This window comes from Sminthopsis crassicaudata, chromosome 2 (genome assembly GCF_048593235.1).
Source record: "Sminthopsis crassicaudata isolate SCR6 chromosome 2, ASM4859323v1, whole genome shotgun sequence".
Taxonomy (NCBI): Eukaryota; Metazoa; Chordata; class Mammalia; order Dasyuromorphia; family Dasyuridae; genus Sminthopsis; species Sminthopsis crassicaudata.
Genome location: NC_133618.1, coordinates 571358759 through 571374792, shown reverse-complemented (window position 1 = coordinate 571374792; position 16034 = coordinate 571358759). Strand labels below are relative to the sequence as shown.

At 35.2% G+C, this 16034-nt stretch overlaps 1 protein-coding gene across 1 annotated transcript in view; it reads left to right on the top strand.

Moving 5' to 3' along the window:
• Positions 1–14827, top strand: part of TMC3 (transmembrane channel like 3) — a 58230-nt gene extending 43403 nt beyond the window's left edge. The window contains exons 17-22 of the mRNA XM_074285228.1: positions 256–366; positions 1861–1986; positions 2914–2992; positions 4964–5006; positions 11309–11552; positions 13377–14827. Of these exons, the coding sequence (XP_074141329.1) occupies positions 256–366; positions 1861–1986; positions 2914–2992; positions 4964–5006; positions 11309–11552; positions 13377–14217 (1444 nt within the window). The 3' untranslated portion in view covers positions 14218–14827. The remainder of the gene's footprint in view (positions 1–255; positions 367–1860; positions 1987–2913; positions 2993–4963; positions 5007–11308; positions 11553–13376) is intronic.
• The last annotated feature ends 1207 nt before the right edge of the window (positions 14828–16034 follow it).

The following is a 16034-nucleotide window of genomic DNA, read 5'->3' as shown; positions in this document are numbered from 1 at the left end:
TGTACTCCATTCCACTATTCCTATTTCACTATTCTCCTTCTGACCACCAGTCCCCACTATGTGTTGTTTCCCCTAATTAGGATGTAGCATTGTTTACACATATGATTCTAAACTGAACTGAAACCAAGTGTGAACACATTCATTTCCTTTTTGAGTGGTTTTCTGGTTAAGAAAGCTTTTTAGCAATTCTTTGGGTATCTGTATGCATTGTAATTTTCTGCAAAATAAAGCCTACAATATTTGGTTTTCTCATAGATCTAATAACTTCTACTTGGCAATGTTGCTGTTCATGCTGTTTCTGTGCATGTTGCCAACAATCTTTGCCATTGCCCGATATAAGCCATCTTTAAACTGTGGTCCCTTCAGGTGAGTGATCTCTTCATTAAAGACCTATTTTTGTGTGAAAATTAAAACCAGTTTAAGAGAAACTGGACTGCCTGGCAGGTATGTTCCTCATAGAATGTTAACGATCTAATTCCCTTTAACTCACATAATCTAAAAGTAATAAAGGAGGGGAAGGAAGGGAAATACTTAGAAATTAAAACTCAGTTTTCATTTTGATTGTGCTTTATGATGAATCAACCAATTTTAATAAGATATATTTGAAATAAGACTAAAGAATATTGTTTATGCATACATTATCTCATTTGAAATTCACAATCATCCTATAAAGTATTTGTGAAGAAATCAAATGATTTTTCTGTGGTTACACAACTAGTAAGTGTCAGCAATGGGATTTGAACTGAAATTTTCTGGATTTGAAGATGAGTACTCTATCCACCTATGCAAAATCAATGGTATTTTTTGAGTTTGAAATAATTATATGACTTCCCTATGACTTAAAATCTGCTGTTGAAGAGGTTATGGTACAATGTGGGACAAGAGTATATGTGTGTGGGAATAGTCTGTATTGATTTGGTTTTTATTTCCTAATTATATGCACGACAGTTCAATGCATATCTTCAATAACAATTGCATAGCCAGCAACTAAAAATTAGATACTCAGGTTAGGATTTATTAGTATTTAATAAAAGATAGTTATGAAATGGCAGGTTAGCATAATGAATAGGGAACATCCTCAGAGGAACAAAGACATGATTTAAGTTTCATCTCTAATATATTCTGGCTGTATGACTCTGTGCAAGTCATTTAACTACCAGTAGTTGCCTCTAGACAAATCTACTCACCAATTACTCAACAAACATTTATTAAATGTTTACTATATGTCAGTCACTATACTAAGGGGCCCAATTTTAAAAAAAGTACAAGTTACTTGGCCAGCTCATGTTTCACTCCACTACCACCCAAGATAAATTCAAATTCATAGATAAAATCACTCTAATAAAGAGATTAATTCTTGCAGGATGAATAAATTACAAAAGACAATAACTATTTTTAAACACTTATTGGTCTGTCAAGTAGAAGAAAGTATAGAATTACTTTTATGTTGCCCCCTGGAAGGCAAAAGGAGGACCAATGAGTAAGAGTTATAGGGAGGAAGTTTATTGTTTTTGTTAAACATGGTGGAAGTTACCATGATTGATTTGTTGGTTGGTTTTTGCTCTTGCCAGAACTTTCTAATAGGCTATAGTAGCAATATTCCTACCACCAAAAATATTCAAACAGGGGATAGATTACCACTTTGTCAAAAACATTATAAAGAGGAATCCTAGTACTGGCTAAGAAAATTGAGCTAGATTATCTACAAGGTTTCTTCCAGTTCTGTATGTTTTTTAAATTGATTGCCTCAATTATAGCTTCAAATGTAGAAGTACTCATGCATGGACCTACAGCTTGACTTGTTTGTTTAACCAGCAGCAATGTAAATTGTTTTTTGATTTTTGTTTTTCCCTCTCCCAGTGGACAAGAGAAAATCTATGATATTGTGTCCGAAACTATTAAGAATGATTTTCCCTTGTGGTTCAACTCAGTAATTGGATACATTAGCAGCCCAGTTGTCATTCTTCCTGCTTTGTTGCTTCTATTGTAAGTATGATATTTGAAAATCTGTTATAATATTGTTTCATAGTTCTGATTTAATTTGATTCACAGATTAGTCAATGATCTTTAACTTTGGAACTAATTGGTTGATTCCTATAATATTTCCTTACTTTCCCTTATTTTCATCTTTCACCTCAAGACTTTAAGATATATCCACTGACTATTTTGCCAATTAAGGCATGGTATTGAAGAAAGTCACTTTATCTCTTGGGTCTTCAGTTTGCTTGTCTGTAGAACAAAGGTATTTGATTGGATGACCTCTAGGTTATTTCTATCTCTAAATTCACATCGATACTGAGTACATTCCTATCTGTGGCTAGGATTCTGGAACTTATCTCCCAAATCACCAAAATAAGTAAGGCAACCCATAAGTGATTCCCATGCAACCAGCATCAATGTCTCAGAAAATCAGACTCTAGTTTGTGTCCTCACTTTTCCTACACAGAGATCTACAATTTCAGTGGGGGTAAAGGGAGAAAAAGGATAAACACAGAGAATGGTTAGATTCAAATATGTACAATTGTTCTAGAAGAAGAAATGCCCCATTGCCATCAAACCATTAAGCCATCAAACTCCCGACTCCAGAAAGGAGGCAGAGGTAGGAAGAAGCATAAAATGGAGTAAAGGTAGTAGACAAAGGCAGATATTTAAGGGGAAAAAGGTTGGGTCATGGGAACAGTCCTGTTGTGAGATTTTGAAAGAAGATGAGGTGAGGAGATCCTTGATAGTAATGGAGAGGAATTGTGACTTAACTTACCCAAGTTATTAGCACACTTGAAATAAAACACTTTGCTATAGTGGTTTTGTCCTTTCTGGATCTACATGAGACCTTCCAGAAATTTATCTGGTCTTTTAAAGGTGTGTTTTTTTTTCTACCAACAAATTATATGTTTATATTCTGTTCTCTCATAGCATGCTAATCTATTACCTTCAGAGTATTGCAAGATCATTGAAGTTTACCAACAGTCAGCTGAGAATGCAGATTCAAAGTGCAAGTATTAATTAAAATTACCCATCCTGTGATTTTATTGTTTTTATTGATTTTATTGACCTAGATCCCAAATAAAATCTCAAAGCGATATTATTTTAGAAGCTTATAAAATGTGACAGTTCTTACTGACATTTATTATTTATTTTCATTTCACTAAAGAATTCATCACTATCTATACATAACTATGCTGGTCATATGAAGGCTTACCTGCTTGATAGAACCTACTAGGACTTGTATTCTGCTGAGAAACTCCAAAGTCATTCCCATGCTATGATGATGCATTAGAGAGGTACAGGAGATTCTATTGGAAGACAAAGTACCTGGCTTAGTATATTGGTTCTGATATTTGCTACTTCTTTCATTTTGAATCATTTCATGTCTTAGGGCCCAGGTCTTCATCTCTAAAACAAGACTGTTAAACAAAATGATTCCCAAGGTTCTTTCTAGCTCTAAATTTATGATCACAGAGGTCAGATTTATCTAGCATATTGTGGTCGTGATTCTTTTTCAATCATTTTAAACTCACATTTGACTCTTTGTGACCCATTTGAGGGTTTCTTGGCAAAAATACTGGAATGGATCGACATTTTCCTCTCCAGGTCATTTTACAGATGAGGAAACCTAGGCAAAAAGGGTTAAGTGACTTGCCCAATGTCACACAGCTATTAAGTATCAGGGGCTAGATTTGAGCTGAGGAAGGAGAGGCTTCCTGACTCCATGCCTGGGACTCTTATCTACCAAGCTACCTAACTGCCTTTTCCAGCAAAACATATGATCAATATTATCTTTAAGCATATCATTCAAATAACTTCTTATTATAATGATGCTGATTTTGGGTACATAGAGCACTTTGAATGATATGATATTATCATTGCCATTTAAAAAAAAATTGTTGAATGCATCCATCATTCATGGTGGGTTACTGTTAGAATATTAAGGGGGGGAGGGTCCTTCTTAGGAGTCTGAACTTCAATTTACATGTGCTGCCATCAGGTGGCAATGTTGCTTTGGTCAATTCTTAGGTTCAGGATTACAAATAGGCATTTTTGTGTTGACATATCTTTTAAAAAATAATAATAAAATAAATATTTCTAAGGCACATTCAAAGACTGGAAGAGAAACTCTTCCTTTTCTCTTTCCCAACAATATTCCTGGTTAGCCAAGTGTGAGTTAGCATCAAGCCAGATAATAAAAGTCTTAATTAGTTGTTCAGTTAGGACTACCTAAGGTTGTTCTAATGCTGTTTGATAGCTTAGTCAAGCAGTGAAAGCAAATCATGAACTTCTGAAAGAGGTTATATATAGCCCTTCTTTCTCTCTGCTTTATTGATTCAACAAAAGAAGATACCAGGCAGCATACTAAGGATTCAACATGTTACTATTGTTCTGTAACACAAATACAACATACCTAAATGAATCCTTCCAGTGCTACTTTATATCTTGCTTGCCATAGCCTAATTAGGAAAACATGTTCACCAAATGTAAAAATATTTTGTGGGAACACAATGTGACACAAGCATAAATGGCACAGAGTTACACTCTGCCCATTTGTGCACTTAGGTTAAGGGAGGAAGTTGAAAGGAAAGAGGATAATGGCCATCCTTGGGGGGAAAAAAAAAAGGACAAGAAGGCTATGGTAGTGAAATGTATGGTAATACTAATGGTGGTAGTGGTCCAGAAACAGCTGTTGCTATGTGGATGGAAGGGTTGTTACCAAGCTTTCTTTTGGAAAAGAATAAAGGACTGGTTAGGACTTTGGGGGCAAAGCTCTGCTTGTGCCCATTCTAGAGAAGTCTATGTTTTACTGAGGGAGACTGTAATCAAGCAGTTGACCCAATGGGGCAATGTCTTCTAAATACCCAAATGTGGTTATATCACCAGATGAGTTCATATATCTCTAATCTTTAACAATCTTACCTCTTCAAAATTTAATCTATTGAAAAATTTTTAAAAATTGTCATGTGTATTTCAGGATAGATCTGAAGACAAGAAAAAAGTTGCCCAAATGATAGAAGGTAAGTGAAAAATGTAAAATAAATACACAAAAATTAGATATTTTACTTATTCTATTATATTCATTTATTCTCTTTCTACCTCAGTTTTCTCTACTATAAAATGAGGCTAATAATAACAGCTACATTCCAGGGTTGTTGTGAGAATCAAATGAGATAATATTTGTGTAGCATTTAGCACAGTCCCTAGCACATAATAGTTGCCTAATAAATACTTGTTCCTTTCCTTCCCTCCCTCCACCCACCCATCACTTTAGCAGAAGAGTAAATAAAAAGATTGTGCAGTAATAGTTAGACTTAGGTTTTGAATTTACACCTCCTGACATTGTCTATAGCTACTTCTCCTTCACCACACTATCTCTCCAGCTATGACTAAACAAGCCTTTCACTGTAAATTCTTACCTGAAAAGAAACAAGAACTCTGACACCCAGAGAGTGGAAAGGAAAATAGTAAAAAGGAGCAGAAAGCTGCAACATGTGAGGAAAAGAAAATTAACTTCATTATGAAAACTATGAAGCTTGAAATAATAGGGGACATAAAGTTCCTGGGGTTAAAAGGGTCAGAGAGGATGGTTAGGAATAAATATTTTATTGGAATAAGCAGATTGTTACCCAAGATAGAGTATGTAGTCAGTGAATTCCTTCTATGGGGTGCTTCTCACTACAGGGAGGAAAGTGTGAAATGTTGGTGCTATCCTGAGATAATATTACAATTGGTACATTACCAATTCTGAACTAAGAGAAAAAAGAAAGAGGGCTCTGAACTGTCAAGGCCAAGGTAGAGGGTGGAAAAGAAACTATAATTATATGTCAAGCCACAATGAATTAAGGAGGAGGGGATCCTTAAATTAGATAACATGGGGTCTGAGTTTGAACACCTCCTGTGCCACTTACTAACTTCTGAACATGGGCAAGCCATTAATCTCCTTGGATCTCAGTTTCCTAGCTGTAAAATGACAGGACTAGACTAGAATCTAAATCTATGATTTTGTAATCTACCAAATGAATGACTTGCACTAGATCACCTCTAAAGTCTCTATGGCTCTGCAAAAGTTCTGGTTTTTGTCCAGTTAAAGGCAATTTTTGCTAATGAGGTATCTGCAGATTTCAAGTCTTTTGATAGTTATCTTTGTACTACCTCCCCTGATCTTTAAAAGAGTCTTGCCAGATAGCCAACTGAGAACTGAAAATTGAAACAGTAGTGGTTATATCTACTTGACTGAAACTCACCAGCTTGGCATCTTTGCAGTGTGAACACTGACAGAGAGTTTTACTAAACAAGAAGCTTATTATGGACATCCATGAAAGCAGGGGCCCACATACTGTCTCAAGAAGCTAATGAAAATGCTATATTTTAAAAACTGGATAAAAGAGCAAGATAAAAGATAAAAGATCAATACTCTTCCCTGTGTTATAGGGACTATTATATGAATGTTCACATTGATGTTTATTTATTTTCATTTAATATGCATTTGTCCTAGTGTTTTCTTGGAAATCATAGATGATTGTTATTTGTCTTTTGTTCTTGAAGAGGATCAGTGATATCATTGGGTGATGTCATAGCTTCTATGTGAATGGATTTAAATGAAGCAGATACACAAAGTCATCAGTCTCACTTTCTCTTCCAAGGTCACAGAAGTTTAGTGGAAGGAGAAAAGTCAAGTTGATTAATGATGTCCCAAGTATCTAACCACGAGGTCTTTGATGTCTAGCCAAGCTTTAAGTATTCCATAGGGCCTGCTTCATCCACATTCATGGCCACTGGAATAATTTAATTCTATGTCACAAATACTGACAAATAATATTTGCCTAGTAGACATAGTCCAGTATAGTACAGGTCATTCTCTAAGTCAGAAATTAATGAGAATTCCTCAGCATAACAATAATATTCATTTTATAAGCACAAAAATGTTCTCATGTTTCATAATTTTTTCATGCAGTAATTTTGATTTGATGTTATTAGATCTATTGCCAAAAAGAGGTTTTAAAAATCCCTTTCTCTTCTGAACCTCAGTTTCCTCATTTGTAAAATTAGGAGAATGATTAAATCAACTCTAAGGAATTAACATTCTATGGGACAATTTTCCCCTCTCTTCCCACCCAACCTTGTTGTATAGCAGATAACTAGAAGAGTTAAGAATTCACTATGCCTGATATACTTAAGAGTTCATGGGTCACTTGTTTGGAAGAAAAAATACTTTCTTTAATATTTAATTATTTAAAGAAGAAAAAATACCCAGAATCCAAAGGCTCATAGTATTTTTCAAAAAGGGAAGAAAGAACCTTTAATTTAATAGATCTTCTCAATTGATGGTCAGTTTCAATTCAAGAGATATTTATGAAACACTAGCTATATTCCAAGTACTGTGATGGGTCCAGAGAGAGATACAAAAACTAGATCAGTCCTTGTTACATTATTATGGAGCTTACAGTCTGGAAGCATTAGTTTAATGGAAAGGTGCCCAAAAAAAGTACCATGTTAGGAAGGAGAAGTCATTACATACTGGAGAAGTCAGGAAAAGCTCCATAGAAGAAGTGCTAGAGTGAGGTTTCAAAAGATCGATAGGAATTCAATAGGAGAACAATTATTTTTTAAAATCACATTCATGAAGTAATTTAATATTTATAAAACTTTCCCTACAAATATCCAATAAGGTAATCAGTATAAATGTGATTAAGCTCATTTTGCTTCTGAGGAAATCAGGGTATTAGAAGAAATAATGTGTGCCAGATCACAAAGCTAACAATGGAGCCAGGATTGTAATTCAGTTTTTCTAGTTAGACAATTAGTATCTTTTCCACAAATGACCTCTTATAAAAACAAAGGGAAGTAGAAATTACGACAATAGAACATTTTAAACAAAAACATTTAAACAAAAAACATTTAAACAAAGGCATGAAAAAAATGCAGAGTAGATTGCTTTACTGAGTCAAAGAATATAAAGTAGAATACTATGAGATATGGCTAGAAGGACAAAGGGCACCAGATTTGGGGGGACTTTGGATTCCAAGAGAAAAAGTTGGCTTTCTCTTGGAAAACATCATTCAGTATACATTTATTAAGCATCTCCTCCTGTGTGCCAGACACTGTGGTGAGCTCTGGGGATGCAAAAAAAAAAAAAAAAAAAGACAAAATATAGTCCTGGATGTTGAGGAACTCAGTCTAAAGAGGGAGAAAACTCACAAATGAGACTGACAGAAACAACTGAAGGTGATCAACAGAAAAGAGGCCCTAGCACTAAGCAGTATGTAGAAAGGCAGGAACTTGAAGGAAGATAGTGAAAGGAGAGGACTGAGATAAGGAGGAAAAAAAATTCTAGGAACAGTGAACATCTGGGGAAAATAGGTATAATTGGGAAGTAGAATGTCTTGTTTGAAGAACAAAAAGGATACTAGTATCAATAGATTGCAGATTGACTACATGGGGGAGGGGAAGGATATCCCAAAAGTAAAAAATGACAAGAATTAGCAACAGATTAAATTTGAGGGAGAGAATGAAAAATTGAGGTTGACATCTAGGTTGTACACCTGGAAAAGTTGTAGTATTCTCTTTAGATTGTGAATTCCTTGAGGGCAGAGACTATCTTTTGCCTCTTTTTGTATCCTCATTATTATTTTAATAGTTTTTATTTACGAGATATATGCATGGGTAATTTTGCAGCATTGACAATTGCCAAACCTTTTGTTCTAATTTTTCCCCTCCTTCCCCCTCCATGGCAGATTGACTAATACATATTAAATATGATAAAGTATAAATTAAATACAATATATATACATATCCAAACAGTTGTTTTGCTGTACAAAAAGAATCGGACTTTTAAATAGTGTACATTTAGCCTGTGAAGGAAATCCAAAATGCAGGGCGGACAAAAAGAGAGGAATTAGGAATTCTATGTAGCGGTTCATAGTCATCTCCCAGAGTTCTTTCACTGGGTGTAGCTGGTTCAGTTCATTACTGCTCTATTGGAACTGATTTGGTTCATCTCATTGTTGAAAATGGCCACAGAATTGATCATCATATAGTATTGTTGTTGAAGTATATAATGATCTCTTGGTGCTGCTCATTTCACTCAGCATCAGTTCATGTCTCTCCAGGCCTTTCTGAAATCATCCTGTTGGTCATTTCTTATAGAACAATAATATTCATATATCACAATTTATTCAGCCATTCTCCAATTGATGGGCATCTGTAATGTTCTGTTGTCTCCAGAAACTGCCAATTGCTCTCTGGGAGACCAATTGCTCTCTGCTGTCTCAACTCAATTTCTCGGCCAGATTCTTCTTCCTGTAGAGAGCAGCCAACTCTGACTTAGAGTAAAGACTTCTCCTCCTCCAGAATACAGCCCTCTTTTATCCTCCCAGAGAATGGGCGTGGGATAAAGCAAAGGCTTGTGGGAAGATTACTTCTACCAATGAACTTGCTCCTTTTAAAAATTAAGCTCCTCCCCAGAAGTTCAAAGGGGTAAAACTCCCTTTAAAGGCCAGAACTAGAGAATTGTCAAGTACCTACTTAGCACTTAGTAAGAACCTAATATCTCATTATCTCATTAGCATTTAGTAAGAACCTAACAGGCATCCACTTAGTTTCCAGTTTCTGGGCACTACAAAGAGGGCTGCCACAAACATTCTTGCACATACAGGTCCCTTTCCATTCTTTAAGATATCTTTGGGATATAAGCCCAGTAGGAACACTGCTGGGTCAAAGGGTATGCGCAGTTTAATAACTTTTTGAGCATAGTTCCAAATTGCTCTCCAGAATGGCTGGATGTATTCGTAATTCCACCAACAATGTATCAGTGTCCCAGTTTTCCCACATTCTCTCCAACATTGCACATTATTTTTCCCTGTCATTCTAGTCAATCTGACAGGTGTGTAGTGGTATTTCAGAGTTGTCTTAATTTGCATTTCTCTGATTAGTAATGACTTGGAGCATCTTTTCATATGGCTAGAAATAGTTTCAATTTCTTCATCTGAGAATTGTCTGTTCATAACCTTTGACCATTTATCAATTGGAGAATGGCTTGATTTCTTATAAATTAGAGTCAATTCTCTATATATTTTGGAAATGAGGCCCTTATCGGAACCTTTGACTATAAAAATGTTTTCCCAGTTTATTGTTTCCCTTCTAATTTTATCTGCATTAGTTTTGTTTGTATAAAAACTTTTCAATTTGATATAATCAAAGTTTTCTATTTTGTGATCAATAATGATCTCTAGTTCTTCTTTGATCAATAATGATCTTCTAGTTCTTCTAAATTCATTGCTCTTCCACAGGTCTGAGAGGCAAACTATCCTATGTTCCTCTAATTTATTTATAAATCTCATTCTTTATGCCTAGATCATGAACCCATTTTGACCTGATTTTGGTGTTAAGTGTGGGTCAATGCCTAGTTTCTGCCATATTAATTTCCAATTTTCCCAGCAATTTTTGTCAAACATTGAGTTCTTATCCCAAAAGCTGGGGTCCTTGGGTTTGTCAAACACTAGATTATTAAAGTTATTGATTATTTTGTCCTCTGAACCTAACCTATTCCACTGATCAACTAATCTATTTCTTAGCCAATACCAAATAGTTTTGATAACCCTGCTTTATAATATAATTTTAGATCTGGTACAGCTAGGCCACCTTCATTTGATTTTTTTTTCATTAATTCCCTTGAAATTCTTGACCTTTTGTTTTTCCATATGAGCTTTGTTGTTATTTTTTCTAGGTCATCAAAATAGTTTTTTGGGAGTCTGATTGGTATAGCACTATTTGTATCCTCATTATTTAGGATAATATCTAGGACATGGTAGACAATTAAATATTTATTGACCATCTTACTAGTAATAGGGAAATCTAGAAGAGCTGAAGACTTGGGTCTAAAGATAATTAGTTAGGTTTTGGATTTCTTTGACTTTAATTGTCTACAGAACATCCTGTTTTAAAATCCAATAGGCAATTGATTGGGCAGGTCTAGAGATTCAGAGAGCAATTAGGGCGGAATAAATAGATATGAATTATCTTATATGAACTGAACCCATAGAGGCTGATGAGATCACCAAGGAAATATTATAGTGAGAGAAGAGGACCTAGGGCCTACCCTTTAAGAATGCCTATTTTTACTGGAAATGACCTGAATGAAGATAAAATAAAGTAGATTGAGAAGGAACCATCTAGCAGCTAGGAAGAGAACTGTGATAGAATAGTTTCATAGAAATCTAGAGAGCATCAGAACAGGAAAACATAGGTTGGCATTGAAGGATTTTGAACAGAAAAGTGATATGAACAGATCTGTGCATTAAGTCTTTTCTTTCATTTCCAGCCAGAACCCAGACACAGGAAGGAAGCAAGAAGAAACCTCAAGAAAGTGATTTTGTTAATCAGCAGGCCTTAGCTCACTCAGTGACTCCAAGGAAAAATGGCAATGTGGTCAGCTTTGACTCCCCAGGCAGTAGAATTCCAACCATTTCACAAGCTTTACCTCAAACTAAGATATCCAGGCCAGTAGAGATAACTTCTCCAGTTATTGGTATCTCCAAGGCACAATCTGAGCACATCAACAATAGGTAAGATTCAGCCTTAACCTGACTAGGAGAAATTTCTGCATTTAATTACAATGAGAATAATAACATAGATTGAGTAGTATTTTGAACAACCTTGTACTAAAGGACTTTTAGTTATTTTGTGAAAAGGCTTCTACATGAGCACTTTGACTTAGGGAAGTAAAATGCTAAGGAAAGCAAAGAAGTTGTATAGGATGCTATCTTTGGTCTAGACTTAATGATATAATTGGCATAGAAAGTTCTTGCTAAATAAACTCTCTCTGCCAATGCAAACGATACCTGCTCCTGCTCTGCAAATGTAATCTTTGAGTAGAGTTCTTAATCTTTTTGGGACCATGGACCTCTTTGGAAGATTTGCAAATATGATGGACACTTTCTCAGAACAGTGTTTTAAAATGCATAAAACAAAGTACAAAGAACTACAAAGGAAACAAAAGGTTAGTGAAAATAAAGATATAATTTGTTTTCTGATCCAAGTTCATGGCTCCTGAAATCTCTTCACAGAGGTTCATTGTCCCCACATTAAGGGTTCTTAGAGAGTTGCTAGGGAGTCTTAAAAGTTTAAAATGGTGTGCTCAGGATAATACAGTCAAAATGTGTCAGAGTTGAGTTTTGAAACCAAATTTTTGCTCCCAGGCTAGCTGCAGGAAATTAAGAGGTGGAAAAGAAGAATATTGAATTGGATATATTCTTATATTCAGGATTTCTTCCACCAAACACACTTATCATATCCCAACAAAGAAGAGTCCCTAACAAACTTCAACCTGTTTATATTATTGACATAATCTCCCTATAAATCCCCCCTCTACAGATTCCTCCTCTAAAGTCCTTTAATGCCTCATTGCAGCACAGAAGTGGCAATAGTTCATCTCTTTTGACCTTCACCCATGTTACTAGTAAATTGACCCTCAGATAAATTTGCGTAGGATGAGGAAGAAAAAAAGAGATGGACAGGGTACTCAAAAACTACCCATACAAATGGAATTATGGACATTTGAAATATTGAGGAAACATTCTTGTGAAACAAGTAGAGAACAAATACCTTTATTTCCATTTTACAGAGAAAGAAACTGAAGAATAATTCATAGTTAAATGACTTGCCCAAACTCAAGCTAGCATACCAAGGTAGAGAATAGAAATGCAATGACAACCTGATATTCAACATCATCATTTTATATGTTTGTGTACAAACATTGCTGAAAGAGATCCTCCAAGATTAAGAAAACTGTTTTTCCTAGGGCACATTATTTTAGACTTAATATTCTTAGTGTAAAGAAAAATGACACTAAAATTTTTTCCTAGGTATTTCCTCACTTATAAAATGAAAGATGAGGCTAGATGGTTCCTAAGACCTCTTCCGCCTCTACCTCCTTGTGATTCTATGATCATTCTCTCCAAGGTATTACTGCTTAGGCCACAGGGAAAGAATATTCAGTTCCAGTTTAATAAACATTGACTCAAAGTAGGGAGCATTGCATTGTGTTTTCTAGGAATGTGGCTCAACATATGGTGGAGTAGGGTAAGCATAAACTGATAAAGCTGTTGGGTGTTTGGAGGATCTTCAAGTAAATTTAATGGAATCCTCCAAAGGCAATCTCAAGGATCTTTTAGAAAAATTAAAATAAATAAATAAATGTGATTTCAGGAGTCCTATCAGTAGAATGTTCATTTTAGGAATTTGGCAAATGAAGCAAATAAAGAGCTCTCTTTGAAATTGCTGCGTATTGTGTGTTACAGAGATATAAACTGTGGTAGAAGATGTAACACTCTTCTTAAAACTTTGGCACTTACACTTCAGTAAGAAATTTCTTTCTTGTTTTTTTTAAGGTATCCATACTTTACACATGAGAATGACCACTTCAATATCAAGTCCTGCACCCCAATTACTTTCAAGAAACACTTGGAGGAGATATACTCAGAGCCTCTCTTTCAAAAAGGCATCAGGCAGATGAAACCTGATGTGCTTGGTTCAGGAGCTCCACGGTTTGCAGGTGGACGAACGCCTAGATATTATATTGTTAATGAGAGGGAATCCCGCAGAAAGCATCGTTCTACCCTTCGATCCCCAAAACGCTTTCACAGGGACAACTTAGGTGACTTTGGGGAGATATATTCTAGGAACAAAAGGGGCTATGTTTTATCAAAACCTCACCATGCCTACTCCCCACATCTGAGTGATGAAGAGGAAGAAGACGAATTGAGAAAGGACATTTTCAATAGATCCTTTCGTCCACGATCCCTCTCAGACCTTCATCAGACACCTCATTTTTACTTTGGTGAGCAAACAGAGAGTCAAGTCTTGCCTACTGAAGACCTGACCAGGATACACTACCAATCTTGGAATAGTGGCTTTGAGGTGGACCACTACCGACCAATTCATTTATATAAAAAGCCACGATTACAGAATTTTGACCCAGAACCTCGATACCCAGAGCATTTTATGAAACCAAAAACCAAACAAAAGATAGAACCATCCTTTATAGAGTCAGATTCAGTGTCTGCCTCTAGTAGTGACCAGCAAAACAGCAGCACTGATCAATATATTCAAGTCATTCATAATAAAGAAAAGTACCTGAAGCCTGCAGGCAAGCTTAGCAAAAAGAAATCCAAATCTAGGATTGAACTGACTATTGCAGATCCCAATGAATTGATTTATTCAAATGTCTAGAGTAGATTTGTTGTTATCTCTGAAAAATTGCTGGGCATCATTGTGATTCTGGTATTGTGAATGAGGATGTACATTAGAGATTTTCTGGGAAAAGAAATTAATCATATATCATGATGGACCAGTGGGGCTAAAATTTGACCCATGAGGGAAATAATCCATGATTTACTACATATTCATAGATCCCCAACTATTTTAAGTCTTTCTCTTCTAAAACATTGGCAACAAATGTGTATGTAGGAAATCATTAAATTATAGATCATTTTTTTTTTTTTAATGGACGTTGTATTTTAATGTTCCCTCTCTTCTTAGGCCAACATTTACCACCATTTCTGATGTTTGAAGTCAAAGGGAAACCTTACATTAACTAAATTGATTTCCTCCTCATTCTCCTTCAAAAAGTCACTGTCATTGGAGAGTCTTCATTTATATCCCAAGACATCTCCAATTAGTTGCTCATCATTAAAAAAGAATAATGATAGATTCCTTTGTTGTTATTGTTGTATTGTCTTTTAAGAAGTAAAAACAATTTCCTATGCCATGAAAAAATCTGTAAATGATTTTTCATTTCTCTAATACTAGGCTTCCAATCTCTCTATCTCTCTGTGTCTGTCTGTCTGTCTCTCTCTATTTGAAGGCATTTATATTAAAATAAAGTTATTAAAATATTTTAAACATATTAGAAGTATGTTCATGGACCCATGTTCAGAAACCCTATTCTAAATCAAGGCAATTGCTAGGTACAGTAGGGATTACACTAGTGTCAAACAATGGGACTTAGGAGGCAAAAAAGTTAATGTGTATTCTCAGATAATTTTATTAGAAACAAAATATCAAATAATCAATTCTTCACCAAACATTTACCAAACATGTGTAACAGGACGTGTGCTGGCTGGTAGGGATACAAAGACAAGAATAAAATAGTTCCTGCAATCTCAGAATTTAGATTCTAAGGGGCAAGACATGGTGAATACACATAGTAAGGTATAAATTATACAAAACAAATATATAGTTATTTTGGTAGATGTGGGAGAAGTACCGGCAGCTAGAGAAAGCCAGAAAGACTTCATACAGAAGAATATGCTTGAGCACTTAGAAAATATCTAAATACTAGGGAAACTAGGAATTCCAAAAGTGGAGATGAGGAGAGAGAACATTCTAAAGATTGGGGGAATGGGGGACAACCTGGGGAAATGCATGGAGACAGGAAATTGAATGTTATCTGTAAAGATTATCAAAAAAGTCAATATAATTTATGATAAAGATGCTAGATTGCCTTTATGTAGTGCTTTCAGATTTGCAATGCACTTTAGTTATTTTTCACCGTGATTCTCAAAACAGCTTTGTGATACAAGTGCAGTTATTACCCTGTTTTATAGATGAAGAAACTGAGATTTTAAAAAAAAAGTTTAATGGCTTGCCTTGGATAACATAGCTAGTAAGTGCATAAATCAGGATCTTAATTCAATCTTTTAATCCAGTTCTGGCACTCTATCTACTAAACTGTCTTGCTGGTTCAGTTTGGCTGCACTGAAAGGGATGTAAACAAGAGTAATGTGTAATAAGGTTTGAAAGGCATCATGAAGCAGATTGAAAAGTTTTAAATTTTAGATGAATTTATATTTAACCTAGAGACAATAGAAATATGGTCATATTAGTATTGTAGGAGGGGATCACTTTGACAGCTATATATTAGAACAGAATGGAGTGTCTTTAGGAGGAGAAATTGATTTATAGGCTACTGAAATGATCCAGATAAGAGGTGATAAGGATCTAAACTCTGATGAGCTCAAGAGAATCTGTCCCAGGTGCCATAATTC